General features: G+C 40.2%; 1 protein-coding gene across 4 annotated transcripts in view; it reads left to right on the top strand.

Annotated features, from left to right (window-relative positions):
• Positions 1–14,128, top strand: part of SMAP1 (small ArfGAP 1) — a 163,113-nt gene that overhangs the window by 64,769 nt on the left and 84,216 nt on the right. For 3 of the 4 annotated variants that reach the window (XM_079716955.1, XM_079716956.1, XM_079716958.1), the window contains one exon: positions 11,039–11,124. The exons of the other annotated variant lie outside the window; for it this stretch is intronic. In XM_079716955.1, the coding sequence (XP_079573081.1) occupies positions 11,039–11,124 (86 nt within the window). The remainder of the gene's footprint in view (positions 1–11,038; positions 11,125–14,128) is intronic. 4 annotated transcript variants of the gene reach the window in all.

Genomic DNA, 14,128 nt, shown 5'->3' with positions numbered 1-14,128 from the left:
GAGATGTGATTCAACTTTTTCCAAAACTCGGATTCCACCCCAGAGGATAAAAATGTTCTAAACTCTTCAGCAATTCAAAAGAATGAGACAAGATTATTGGGTTAAGTCTGAAAGATGGTTTCTAAAAATGTTTTGGACAAACTTTTTTGCTCTTCATATTTTCTTTCATAAAGAGAAAATCACTACCTAAATAAATAGGTATAGATTTCTATGATAACCATGTCATTCCCGGAAAAACCTACTGTAAGGTAACTTGGTGTAGCCTTTAGTTTAATTTGGCAATAGATGTGTCATAGCATTGACCTGCTTGTCTTAATTTAAACTTTTGATTTTTCTTAGAAAAGGATTTTTCCTAAGGAAGCTCCTAACCTCATGGATTTCTGGCTAATCTTCACCAGTAAGCTTTGCTGTATTCTGTCACCTCAGCTTGAATTCCTCATCAGGCCAAATCAGGGAGAATAGGCAAAAGGGACTTGATAGTTACTTTAACTACTTCTCTGTAGGTAGAAGAGCAACTAAAATGACAGGTACTTTTTATGTTGTGGTCATGTTGTGTGCATCCTCAGTGGTAAAATTGGGGTGTAAAAGATTTAAGAGTTGGGGATGAAAGTGACTGAATACACTTAAGAAGTTTTCTCCTGTTTCACTTTCTGACATAGTATGTTTTGAATGGAGTTATGATACATTTTATTCTCTAGAAGCGTATTAATTTTGTGAAATGAAACGACTTGCAGTTGATGTTAAGTTCAGCCTCCTGTGAGCTCCCTCTGCTGTCTTTAAAAAATGGAAACCGGGAACTAGAGTGTTGTTAGGCAATCAAAACTCAAGTTTTACTTGAATTATGCAGTTGTGCAGGTTTGTTTTACTTGGAACAGGATCCAAGGATGTATCACATTGATCCTTTCTCCGGGCCTGGTGTTAGCTCTTGGTGAGTAATTAAATTGTCAGTTCCTTGCAAAAAATGGCATTATGTCACCATTTTAAGTCTTTAGGTGCAGGTGAGATAAGGTATTATGTTTTCCTGGGAGTTCTGCAGAGGAGAAAGATGCATTAAATAAAACATATTATTAACAGTAATCTTACCTGTGTTTTTAAATGAGGCTACGAGCACATGTAAAACACTGTCACTGGCTCATTATCTTTCTGTTTCCCAGCGGTGGTAGATGTGTCGGGGCTGTTATGCGGTCGTCTGGAGCCACTGCAGCCCTCTTTTGCTTGATGTTTGCATGATCTGTCTTCTTTCGTGCTTTTATGTTTGACCTGTCTCAGTCTTGAAATGTAAGAGGTTTCTTTTAGACAGGAAATGCCTGCATGTGGTATGCTCTTCCAATATGTAGTTTCAAATTTTTTATTTCAGTGACTTTTTAAAAACTAGTTTTTTAGTATCGTGTTTCCTTGTTTGAATTTCCTTTTTCAGTGACTCTCTTACCTGGCTGTTGGGTCTTCATTGCCTGACTCTATTGTCACTTTCACTTCAATCCTTTTCATTACTTTTTTTTTTTTTTTTCATTAAATTTTTTTTCTTCTTTTGCCTCTCCAGTTTTCTTAGACTGTTGTTTGCTGTGTTTATTTGTTCTGGTCATCTAGTTAATTTCCTATTCATTTCTGAAATATTTTTTCTTTTATTTCTAATTCTTTTCCTGAGTCTCGTTTTAATTCTGCATGCTTCTAATTTCTGATTTAGTTGTTCTTTCATAACACCACGTCCTTGAACTCATTTTACATATTCTTTCGTATTTTGTATTTATGTCTTTTAGCTTTAGCTTAGAATTAGTAGGCTAATTTTGATCTGTTTCCTGGGTGTATTTGTCCTTGTGTGGCTTCACTGTCAGAGACGTTGTTCCACGTCTTATTCTCCTTTTCTGATAACTTTGTATGAGACTTGACCTTGATTTGTTTTCTGTTGATCATCTTTATATGACACTGATTTTTCATTACCTTTAAAAGGAACTCATATTCAAGATAGCGTTTCTAACCTCACAGACCTCTCTCTTCTGTCGTTTTCACGTGATGTTTAAAAAGTAAAACCCCTTGTTTTCTGAGGTGATGGCTCTGTTCCCTTCTCCCCCTTTTGTCTGGACCTTCTCGTCCTTTATCTCCATTATTTCTGTCCTCCATTTTGAATCATTTCCCAGGAGTTTCTACTCAGTGTAGGGCCCCGTCCTGGAAGGGAGATCTGGTGGTTCCTCACGGGAGCCTCCCCATTCCCAGCTTCTTGCACTTCCTTGTTCTTCGGGTGCGTAAAATCCCTTTCAGCTTCACCTGCCTTCTTCACGTTGGTTCACAGCAGTTTCCAGTTTGTATTTCTCCACTGTCATAGTGTTCTGTTCTCAGATCCACCTGACACCTCATTAGCTGAAGGCAGGTCTAGCGGTCATTATGCCTCGTCCTTACCTGATGGCGTCTCGGGATTTGTGGGGATCCTCCATCACCAAATTTCGGTGTGAGTATTGTGCATGGGTTTTGGTGTTTTTAATCTAGTACTACTTTTTTTTTGTCACTGCTGTTACAGAATTCCCATGACAAATAATATTTAATAGAATAAAATTGTCATTAAAAAAGCTAATTTGAAGCACTCTGTGATTTAACCACATTTGACCTGTATGTGTTAGAACATTGTTTAACCTCTCAAGGTTTTGACCCTTAGATAAATTTCCATAGTGCCTTATATAACCAGACACATAATAAGCTTTCAGTTCACAATTCTTGGTACACACTTATTCAAGAGACCCCTGGTCAAACAACTTTTTTCTTATTTTGTGGGAGGACTCATTATAATTCCATCAAGCTGATGAAATTTCTCAAATTGTGGCCTCATGTACACACTTAACTTTTTTTTTTTTTAATTTTGTATCCATTTTACAGATTTTCTGCAATGGCCCATTCTCAAACTGCTTAGAGGAAGTTTTTGTATTTTTAAATTTTATTTATTTATTTATTTATTTATTTAGTTATTTATATAGCAGGTTCTTACTAGTCATCCATTTTATACACATCAGTGTATACATGTCAATCACAATCGCCCAATTCATCACACCACCACCACCCCGCCGCTTTCCCCGCTTGGTGTCCATACATTTGTTCTCTACATCTGTGTCTCAATTTCTGCCCTGCAAACCATTTGACTGAGATTCCACTTATGCCACCTCCTTGCCAGGACCGTTAAATGTGTCCTCCAAGAAGCAGAGCGAGGTGGCAGCACAGTGCTGGGTTTATCTGTTACCTCATGCGCAGAGTGAGGTGGAGAAAGAAATGTGATACTGTCTATAGCAAAATTTAATCTGTGAAGTTTAATAGGATGTTTGCATTTTAAACAATCCATTGGGGGAAAAGGTCACATTTATTTTGAATCTGACTGTGCACGATTGTGATTTTTCTCTTGATTTTATTAATTGTTTTTGAGGTTAAACTTTTAAAAATATCAATTTTTTTTTTTTTTTTTTTTTTTTTTTGCGGTACGCGGGCCTCTCACTGCTGTGGCCTCTCCCGTTGCGTAGCACAGGCTCCGGACGCGCAGGCTCAGCAGCCATGGCTTACGGGCCCAGCCGCTCCGCGGCATGTGGGATCCTCCCGGACCAGGGCATGAACCCGTGTCCCCTGCATCGGCAGGTGGACTCTCAACCACTGCGCCACCAGGGAAGCCAAGTAATGTTTTTTAGAGTTCCCTTTTCCTAGTGACTGGCTGTAGTTCTTGGCTCAAGTCACTGATTAACCCTGTTAATTCCATACTGTCTAGGTGGGACTGAGAGCATAACCAGAGAAACCACAAGCTACTTGAAGATAAGGGCTTCTGTCCCATAGGGAGAGCTCTATTGGGTAGGAAGTTGTAGAGTGGCAGTGAATGTAGAATACCTGTGTGAGTGGATCATCTGGGAACACAATTATTGTTGATTTCATCACACACAGTATTTTAGAGGTGAGGTTGCTTCTCTTTCTGCTTTGTGTGAATGTAAAATGATCGAGAATAGCAGGTGTGGTCAGAGCGCTGGCCTGGGACTCTGTAGGCCTGGGCTCGGGGTTAGGCTTTGTTAGCTAAATGACAGGCCATCTTCAGCAAGTTACTTAGTGGCTCCTGTTTTTCACTTAAAAAAAAATACTCTCAGTGTCTAGTGATATCATAAGTTCTAAACATATCTTTTAAATGTCTCATTACCTTTTTGACAGTGACTTTTATTTATTAATTTCTAAAAGCATGCAGCAGTATGCAGAGGGCCTTCTAGGCAGAAAGATAGAAAACATATGTCATATTTGAGAAAGTAAGGTAGTTATTGGGTGCAGTTGTATGTGCATAGGGGGTGAAGGTGGAAGGTGCGGGCAGGGGCTGGTTTGGCCTTGGTCCTGTGAGGGACGGGGGATGGGGAGAGGGACAGCCTACGAGCTCTTAACGTATTCTCAGTTGAAGAGTGACACCTAACGTTATGTTCCTTTTAAGAACATAAATCCGAGGGGCTTGTTCCTGCAGTGGCCTAGGCAGTGGGTGACTAGATCTTCAGCTAAAGTAGTGGCAATGAGGTTGATTAACGGGGTAAACCTACAAAAATATTAAAGTTAGAATCACTAAGACTTCTGACAGAAGGGGCAAGAGTCCAGATGACTCCTGAGCTGGGCCTTAAGCACCTAGGACGAAAGTAGTGGTTTATCCCTGGACTTCAAATGGTATGAATTTCATAGTAAATAGAGATGACAGAAGACTGTAATGTGAAACTTTTCCAGTTTTGTCATAACAATGTTTAATTTTATTGCTTAAAAAAAGAATTCATTCTCTGAATTTGTAGCAACTTAGCCAATGCTGCAACTTATGAATCAAGATCTGAGAATATCTAGAAATTGTGAAAAATAGGAAAACTGTTACCTCTGATTCCACATCATCATTTAACAATTTTAATTTTTAAATGTGTGTGGTTTACTTACTTTGTTCTTAAAAACAACAATTAAAACAGAAAGAGATCGACTCCCCTAAAACACAATTTCATGAAAACTGAAGGAATGGACTCTGTATTAAATATTTCCAAAGAGCTCCTGAGACCAAAAACAGTGGCCGTCCTTTTCCAGCAGCTGGAACCCAAAAGATCTTGAAACCAGTCCTGAAAAGCTTGCTCCTATGCAAGAAATCCTGGTGGCTTTTGAGAGGAAGATAGAGAACTATTCTGGAAAATTTCAAGTGGTAGTCGAGGTGAGTCACTGACATGAAGAATTACCAGGGACTACAATTTCTCTTTTTAATTATGAGGTTTTAAAATATATATATATATACATATATGTATATACACACACACACACACATATATATGTTCAGCTAAGGCAGTTTGAAATTTTAGTCTTTGTGTTCTAAAAATTTTAATGAATATAAAATAGAGCAAGCAGTGCTCCCTCTCCCGCACAAAACCAAATACACTGAAATCTTAAGAAGTAAAAACTAATAGTTGAAATTTCAATGATGTCATCTTCAGCAACAGCAATGAAGGTAATGATACTGGGAAAACACCTGGCATGTAAATGCCATATTTATATTTTGAATGTATTTTGACTGTGAGATATTCCTGGATGGGATTTGTTAAATGTATTAATTTTATTCGATCATAACGTCTCGGATCGTCAGGAGACCCTGTTCTCTTAGTGGAGGTGGAGGGCCCTAGTGAGAGGAGGTCTCCTTGCTCTGAGTCACATGCTGCTTGGATCCCTGGCTAAGCTCCCTCTGGATGTATTTTATTTAGGAACAGTGCAGGAGTAATGAACTCTTTTATTGTGTTGGGGAGTGGGAAACATATGGACATGGTTCAGACATCAAAGGGTACAGAGGTGTAAAATGGGTGGTCTCCCTCCCATTTTTGTCCCTCAGTCATCCAGTTTCCCTCTGTAGGAACAACCCTGTTTTTCAGTTTCTTGTATATTCTTCCTGAAATGTTTTATGCATATATACAGACATATAGGTGATACACATTGTTAGCTATTTTCATATCCTTACACAACAATCTTTTGACCTGGGAGTAAGAGTCTTCTCTCCCCCACCCCCGTCTATTTCTCAGAAAATGGGTAGAAGTGTTTTAATTTACATAGTTTTTTACCTTTTTTTCTCCAGATTTAGCATAGACCTGTAGCTTATTTCTATGACATGCTAATGTGTAAGATTCTATTGATTATTTTGATGTTTTGCATTTTTGCCATTGGGCATTTAGAAGATCTAATTGCCCCATTGTAACCTAGTCATTTGCAACAAAACAATTAGTAATCTCAGTCCTTTGTTTTCTGACTGTTATTCCTTTTTTCCACTTATTCCATTTTTAAAAATAGCCAGTAAACCCCAAAGGGCAAGTCAGTATACACATAAAAATTTATGAAAACTATGCAGATAGCTTCCTGAAACAATCCATTAGTGTGGGTTTTAGTGTGCTCATAAATGGTTGTTGCCGAGAGAGAGAAAGTACAGGAGACGCTCCAGGGACACTTGCGGTAGGTGCTGAGCACAGGGGAGGGCGCGCAAGGTGAAGGCGAGGGGAGGCGAGGGGAGGCGCGGCGCCTGGTTCCTAAACACGGACCCTGGCCCCGGGCTGGCCTGCGCTGGGCGTGCGCGGGCTGGGGCAAGTAGGAGCAGCCTGCCCTGGAGCAGTGGGGTCACGTAGTTAGATTCCACATCCCAGGAGTCTGGAAGGTTAAAGAAAAGAAAAAATGTGACATTTTATTCTCAGGAGAATGAATCATTGAGTTGGAACTTCAGGTGGCCTGTCATTTATCTTGTCTTTTATTATTTGACAATGACTTAAACTTGGGCACACTTGGTTTCTGTATGTTCCTGTTGCCTTTTATCTTTGCATTCATTTCATGGCCCTTTTTGCAGTCAAACTGTTTTTGTGTGCTGCTTAATTACCATGTTTTTCCACTGGAGATGCCCCATTGACGTAAAACAATGCCTTTTTTTTGTTTTTTAAACATACACAGTAGTGTTACATAAAAATAAAATTTCCTATTACATTTGTTTGCTTACTGATTATGCCTTTTAAAAATCTATTCCCACTTTTTTTTTTGTAGTTTTTGGGTATGTTTATTAAATTACACAATCCAATAACTAAATGACAATTAAAACTTGAAATTGACAACCTCAGTTCTCTTCAGTCTCTGTAAAACGTTAAAAAGTTTAGAACTCTTTTAGAATATAAGTTTTATTTATTTATTTTTGCGGTACGTGGGCCTCTCACTGCTGTGGCCTCTCCCGTTGCGGAGCACAGGCTCCGGACGTGCAGGCTCAGTGGCCATGGCTCACGGGCCCAGCCTCTCCACGCCATGTGGGATCCTCCCGGACCGGGGCACGAACCCGTGTCCCCTGCATCGGCAGGTGGACTCTCAACCACTGCGCCACCAGGGAAGCCCAGTTTTGTTGTTTTTTAGTGCAAAAACTGGGACTGGGTGATATGTTGTCTACTTAGAAAGTTGCAGAAATAGAAATGCTTCATCTACATTAGATTGTGATGACAATGTGTTTAGCCCATAGAGGCTTTTCAACATTTTGATTCAAACAGTATTTTTAAAAATGGAATCTCAAGTGATGTTTGAGGCTTTGGGCAACTGTTGTTCTGTGTACTGGATTGTGGGGAAGAAACTGAAAGCACTCAGATTATGAGGACAAGTGCTTTTAATAGTGGGCTTTGGGATTCTTAAGTGTGTCCTATTATACCATTTCCAGGTGAAGCCTTCCTTTGCAGTTATAATGGTGGTGGTTTTGGATGAAGATCGTTCATCAAAAAGTACAATATAAAATTCATCTTTCTAGGACCATATAAAGTATAAAAGGAGGACAGATTGAATTTAATAGGCACAGTAAATAACATTAATTTTAAAATATGTCCTGCCTAAATGGCATTTCTCATAACTGTGGAGTACACATTTCACTTATTCTTCAATATATTAATATATTTTTCTTAAAGTAAAAATGAATGTTGACTTTGTATTTCATATATTCTCACAATGGTTTGTTTGTCAAGAATATCAATACGTTTCTGCTCACTGGATGCTTGACTTGTTTTCAAAAAATCAGTTTTGAGATGAAGTATAGTTTATTATGTAAATAAATATCTATTTTAAAATATTTTTAAAACTCTGTAACTGATTCCTTGAATTACCCAGCAGGGAACCTCTCTGTGCTTGTTTCCTCATCTGTAACATGAAAACTGAGCCGCTAAAGCAAAGAGCCTGGTGTTCGTGAGCCCTGTGTGATATGGTCCCCAGTTCCATTGGCTGCAGCCTGAGGTGTCTGGACTGCCAGGGGCCGATGTTGGTTCTGTCAGGAGTTAAATTCTAGTGGAGACTCCTGGGCCTGTTACTTAGCATCTTGCAGCTTCAGTTTCCTTTCCTGTCAAATTAGGATAATAATACCTAAATCAGGATTTTTAAAACTTTGAAATGGCATATATATAAGCAATTTATGTATTATAATATATATGCAGTTTATGTATTATATATAATACATCTAATTTATAATACTATATTATTTATATATATTAATAAGATTGAGGCTAATGCTTGTTATTGTAGCTGTTAGGCTGTTTCATTATTTTCTTCTGCCAATTACCAGAATTTCCTCTTAAGTCCAATAGAATAAATTTTCACGTGCTCTGTAGGGCCCTTGCCTGTAGTGTCTTGACACTCTGAGGACAGCTAGTTTGTACCACACTCCTATCACCTCCCCAGAATGCCAGCTCCTGTTGTTTTTTTCTCTTCACTCTAACCATCTCCAGTGGCTGAACCAGTTTCATCTCCACTAATCCTTTCATTGCAGACTTTCCTTCCACCCTACTCTGTTCTACTTTTTAGGAACTTAGAAATTATTTGAGCTTACTAGTGTCTTCCTTCTCCTTACAAAATGATCTCTCTACATCCGTGATGTTATTGAATTCTTGTTTCCCCCAGTCCCAGCTAACAGAGACACACACACACATGAGCACCTGCGTCAGGTCACTTTTTGGCAGTGGTCTCCTGTAGAAATGGCTCATAATTTCACATCACTTCTCCCTTTCAGATTTTATACCTTTTTTTCCTCCTGTCTAACTGATGGATAGCATCCCTAGAACAAAATTAAATAATTTGGTGTAACGTACATGTATGCCTTGTTCTTAATTTTTTATTTTGCCAAAATAAAATATTAATGACCTATATTAAAGAGAACATTTATATAAAATGTATAGAGTCATATTTATTGAATATAAGATAATATCACTGATTGTAAGAAACACCTACATTTTATGGACTAATTAGAAAAAAATGATCACTTACAAGACACGATCAGTTGTAAGATGCATTTCTACTTCATGAATGTTATAATATGAAGAAAAATGTAACTTTGGATCAATGAGATATGGCAGGTATAGCAGATACTGTTTTTAGTCTTACTAAATTTTCTGTTAAAACTTCTATGTACTCTTGTTTGTGTGTTAGAAACTTCAAGGTTTCTTATTTTTGTGGTTTCTGTGAGCTGTATCTAAGTTACTTTTTGCTTCATTGCATATATTATGCACACTTTCTCTTGGTCTCGTTCTTTCCAAACGTTTGATGCCTTCATGATGATGTGAGTTGGTGTCTCCACTCCTGAATTCCCACGTGCCCCCGCACAAAGCTGCGGCGTCACTGAATGCTTGTGATGGAAAGCAGTATTCCTTTCCTCAGGCAGGGTTAGCAGTCCTGAAAGTCTCTCTGCTCTCCCCCCCACTCAGAGGATTGTTCCCTAGCCCTCCTCACACTGGCCGTCTCCGTGCTGCTGGGCCTCACGACACGGGGGAGCTCTCGGCCTAGTCCCTTCTCTCCAGAGCTAAACAGCAAAGCATTTTCTTGTTTTTCAGCTTACTATCCCTTAATGTTTCCCAGCCCTTTATTACTTCACTTTCTCATGATCTCTAGAGGAATGACCTAGAAATCTCGTTTACCCTGAAAGAATTCGTATGTTGAGGCTGGGTGGTGTAGGTATCCAGAAATGGGTTTACGTTAGTACCTTGCATAACTTAGAACTCTCAGTTGGGAGAAAAGTCACTGTATTTTTTTATCTGAAGGAAGATGGTTCTGTATCCCCTTGCGGGCTACAACTCAAGGATGACATCTACTGATCTGTTAAGCCTGGATTGTCTTCTTGGGGACGCGGGGTGGGGGTGTGTGTTTAGGAAATCAGGGGAAAAAGGAATTATAAAAGCAGATCTTTCAACCAGTTAAAACATTTTAAGGAATTTAAGCTCCCTGAAAATGATGTAAAATAGTGATAGAGTCATGTTTTGTTTGTAAATGTTAGTTCAGTTTCTAATGTTAATAGAATATCCTGGAAGTACTCTTTGGTTAGTCCTTACTCGTAGATGATCCAGAAACTTAATTTAATAATCATTTCAACCAGTTTAATTATCTTATGCCTCCTTAGCCATGGTTCTTACTCTTGGCGTTGATAGATTTTAGGGAGAGTCCTGTGAACTCCTGAACTTGTATGTAAAATTTGGCCATTAGGCACAGCTTTTTGGTAGCGAGAGGAGGATCCATAGCTGTTGGCAGAATCTTAAAGAGATTAATAACCCCAAAGAAGTGAATCCACTTCTGTTGTGTTCTAGGGCGACCCTATTTCTGCCTCACTGCTCTCCATTGTGGCCTTGATTGTAAATCATGAAAACCTCAGAGTATTTTGAAGCTCAAAACAAAGAAAATTTGATCTTGAGTTATTGGCCTTAGAAATGGCAGTGTTGTTCAAGTGGTACATTTAAAACAATAGTAATACCACGAACTGCCAGGGAATCCACTTTTAGGAAGTAGTGAGTATAAATGAAGGTGGTATTGTAGTCACGGAAAAAGACATTAGAAAACTGCAGATCCACGTATGTTGAAGACGTGTGAAGGATTAAAACTATGCTTCTGTTTTGAACTTGAGTAACTAATTTCATAGTTGTGATTTAAATTATTTTTCTAAAGAATATATATTGGAAATGATAAATGTCTGGTGTTTGTATGTATGTGTGTATGAGAATTACTTTTTAATGTTTATATGAGTAATGAAAATATGTGTTTTTTTTTATTATAGTGCATGCAAGATATGGGAAATACTAAAGCAAGACTACTGTATGAAGCCAATCTTCCAGAGAACTTTCGAAGACCACAGACAGATCAGTATCCTTTAACATTTCTTTATTGAGGGGTTTAAAAGAATCAGCTCATTTTTATCGTTGATATTTTAACTTTGTATTGAATATTTAGGAAGATGTGACCTTTATCATACTGTTGTTCATGAAAAATAGAAATTGATTTGCCCTGAGCTATGCTTTGTATATGGTAGGTTTTTAATAGGAATCTGGTAATACATGATCTATATAGTATTTTTATATAATTATTATTAAGTATAAAATATTATAACTGATTCTTCTTTTTTTTTTTTTTGTGGTACACGGGCCTCTCACTGTTGTGGCCTCTCCCATTGCGGAGCACAGGCTCCGGACGCGCAGGCTCAGCGGCCATGGCTCACGAGCCTAGCCGCTCCGCGGCATGTGGGATCTTCCCAGACTGGGGCACAAACCCGTGTCCCTTGCATCGGCAGGCGGACTCTCAACCACTGCGCCACCAGGGAAGCCCCAAACTGATTCCTCTTGATTGATCTCCAACTCTTGATTGGAGCATATAGGTTGTTTATTACTTTAGACTATTATTAGAGATTTGATTTGTGAGCATCTTGAGTATTTTTTGAAAAATCATTTCCACAGAAGTTTCCTTTAAATATTTATTTATTTATTTGGCTGCATCGGGTCTTCGTTGCGGCACTTGGGCTTCTCTCTAGTTGTGGCATGTGGGCTCTAGAGTGCACAGCCTTAGTAGTTGCAGTGCATGGGCTCTCTAGTTGTGGCGCATGGGCTTAGTTGCCCCATAGCATGTGGGATCTTAGTTCCCCGACCAGGGATCGAACCCGAGTCCCCTGCATTGGAAGGCGGATTCTCAACCACTGGACCACCAGGGAAGTCCCTGGAGGAATTTCCTTTAATCACCTTTATGTGGTAATTATGTTTATGTGAAGCAGTTGACAGACAAATCCCATACTTGGTGGACGTGGATGGCGGCAGGGATGTGGGGTCGTGTCACTGCTGACCTTCCGTGGGTCACAGGCTGCATGGCTCTCTCTGCTTTCACATCTGACCTAATGAATGAGGGGAATATTTTCTCACAGGCATTTTAGTGAGGATTTTTTTTTTCACATGTTAAAGAGAAATCGTTTGATTTTATAGGATTCCTCAAACTCATATTGAAGTTTGAGAAAAAGCTCATCAGAATAAGATTATCTAATTGACTGTAGGTATATGTGATTTTATCCAAAGGTGGTTTTTGTGATTTTGGCAATATAATGTAGTTTCTTAAAGATTAGTTGTGTACTGGACTCTCCTGGTGATCCAGTGGTTAAGAATCTGCCTTCCAATGCAGGGGACGCGGGTTCGATCCCTGGTCAGGGAAGCAGGATACCACGTGCTGGGGTAGGGGGGCAACTAGGCCCGCATGCCGCAGCTACCAAGCCCGTGCACCACAACTAGAGAGCCTTGCACCACAACTACCAAGCCCGCGCGCCACAACTAGAGAGCCTGTGTGCCACAACTACCGAGCCCACGCGCCACAACTAGAGAGCCTGTGAGCCACAACTACCGAGCCTGTGCGCCACAACTAGAGAGCCTTGTGCCACAACTAGACAGCCTGTGCGCCACAACTACTGAGCCCACGCACTATGCAGCCCTCACGCCACAACTAGAGAGCCCGCACACCACAACTACTGAGGCCGTGTGCCACAACTTGATAGAAGCCCCCATGCCGCAAGGAAGAGCAGAGCCCATGCACCACAACGAAAGATCCCACATGCCTCAACTAAGACCTGACGCAGTCAAGTAAATAAATATTTTAAAAAAATTATGTGTAGTTTAAAAAGAAGAAAGTTGCGTAATACCCATGTGTATACTAAAACAGTTTGTGTGATCAAACAATGAAAAAAATTGATCTTTTCTCAGAGATACAGGCCATTATATATATATTTTCATATTTGTATAGAAGCCTTTTGGGTTATACTCAAGAAGTTAGTATTTGTCCTGTTCTGTTTCTGCTTCCTCCACCTCCTTCCCACACATTTAGCAGACTGATATCCCAGGCTATTTTTATTATAGCACGATCCTAGGGTAGGAGTGGGTGGCATACTTCAGGCATAAAAAATTGTGTGAGCAGAAGTATGAAGGTGTGAGGACACTTGACATTTTAAAGTTGTGATATGACAAGATTTAAGTTTCGTGGGCCAGTGGCGGAAGAAGCTCATTTTTCCAGATTGTGAAGGGTTTTCAGTACCATATAGAGCAGCATATAAGTAGCATATAGAGCAGTACCTCATTTCATTGGCCCAAAGGATTGAAGGATTTGAAAAGCCATGAAGAGTTTTGAGGCAGGAGAAACATTAGAAATATTAGCTTCAACCACAAGGAAGATGAGTTGGAGGAGGTCATGGAGTCACAGAGGGCATGTAGAATACTAGTACGGCCCTGAGGGGAGCAGTGATGAAGAGATGAATTACGTAGGAGACTTGAGAACAGGCAGGAGGGAATTGGGGAGATTGGAAGGGAACTGGGAAGGCAAGAGCAGTTGGATTAGGTTAAGATTGCCTGGGCTTCCCTGGTGGCGCAGTGGTTGAGAGTCCGCCGGCCGATGCAGGGGGCACGGGTTCGTGCCCCGGTCCGGGAGGATCCCACGTGCTGTGGAGTGATCGGGCCCGTGAGCCATAGCCGCTGAGCCTGCGCGTCTGGAGCCTGTGCTCCGCGGCGGGAGGGGCCACAGCAGTGAGAGGCCCGCGTACCGCAAAAAAAAAAAAAAAAAAAAAAGATTGCCTTTGTTTCCAGGGAAGACACGGCGATGACCCCAAGTTTCCTAGCTTGGCTAAGGTTCTGTGAGTGAGGTAAACTTCTTCAGCGGGGAAGGAATTCAGTACCAGATGAAGGTGTAAGGGTTACAAGTTGAAGACAGTGAGCCATCACTTTGGGCAGGATGAGGTGTCTGTGGGACACATGTATGGAGATGCCCATCTAGAAGCTGGAAACAGGAGTCTGGACCCTAAAAGAAAGCAGGAAATGCAGTGTAGACTGGAGAGTCACTTAGCATGTAG

Source organism: Hyperoodon ampullatus (genome assembly GCF_949752795.1).
Source record: "Hyperoodon ampullatus genome assembly, chromosome: 12".
NCBI classification, from domain to species: domain Eukaryota; kingdom Metazoa; phylum Chordata; class Mammalia; order Artiodactyla; family Ziphiidae; genus Hyperoodon; species Hyperoodon ampullatus.
The sequence above is the reverse complement of the archived record's forward strand: the minus strand, read 5'-3'. Positions and strand labels throughout refer to the sequence as shown.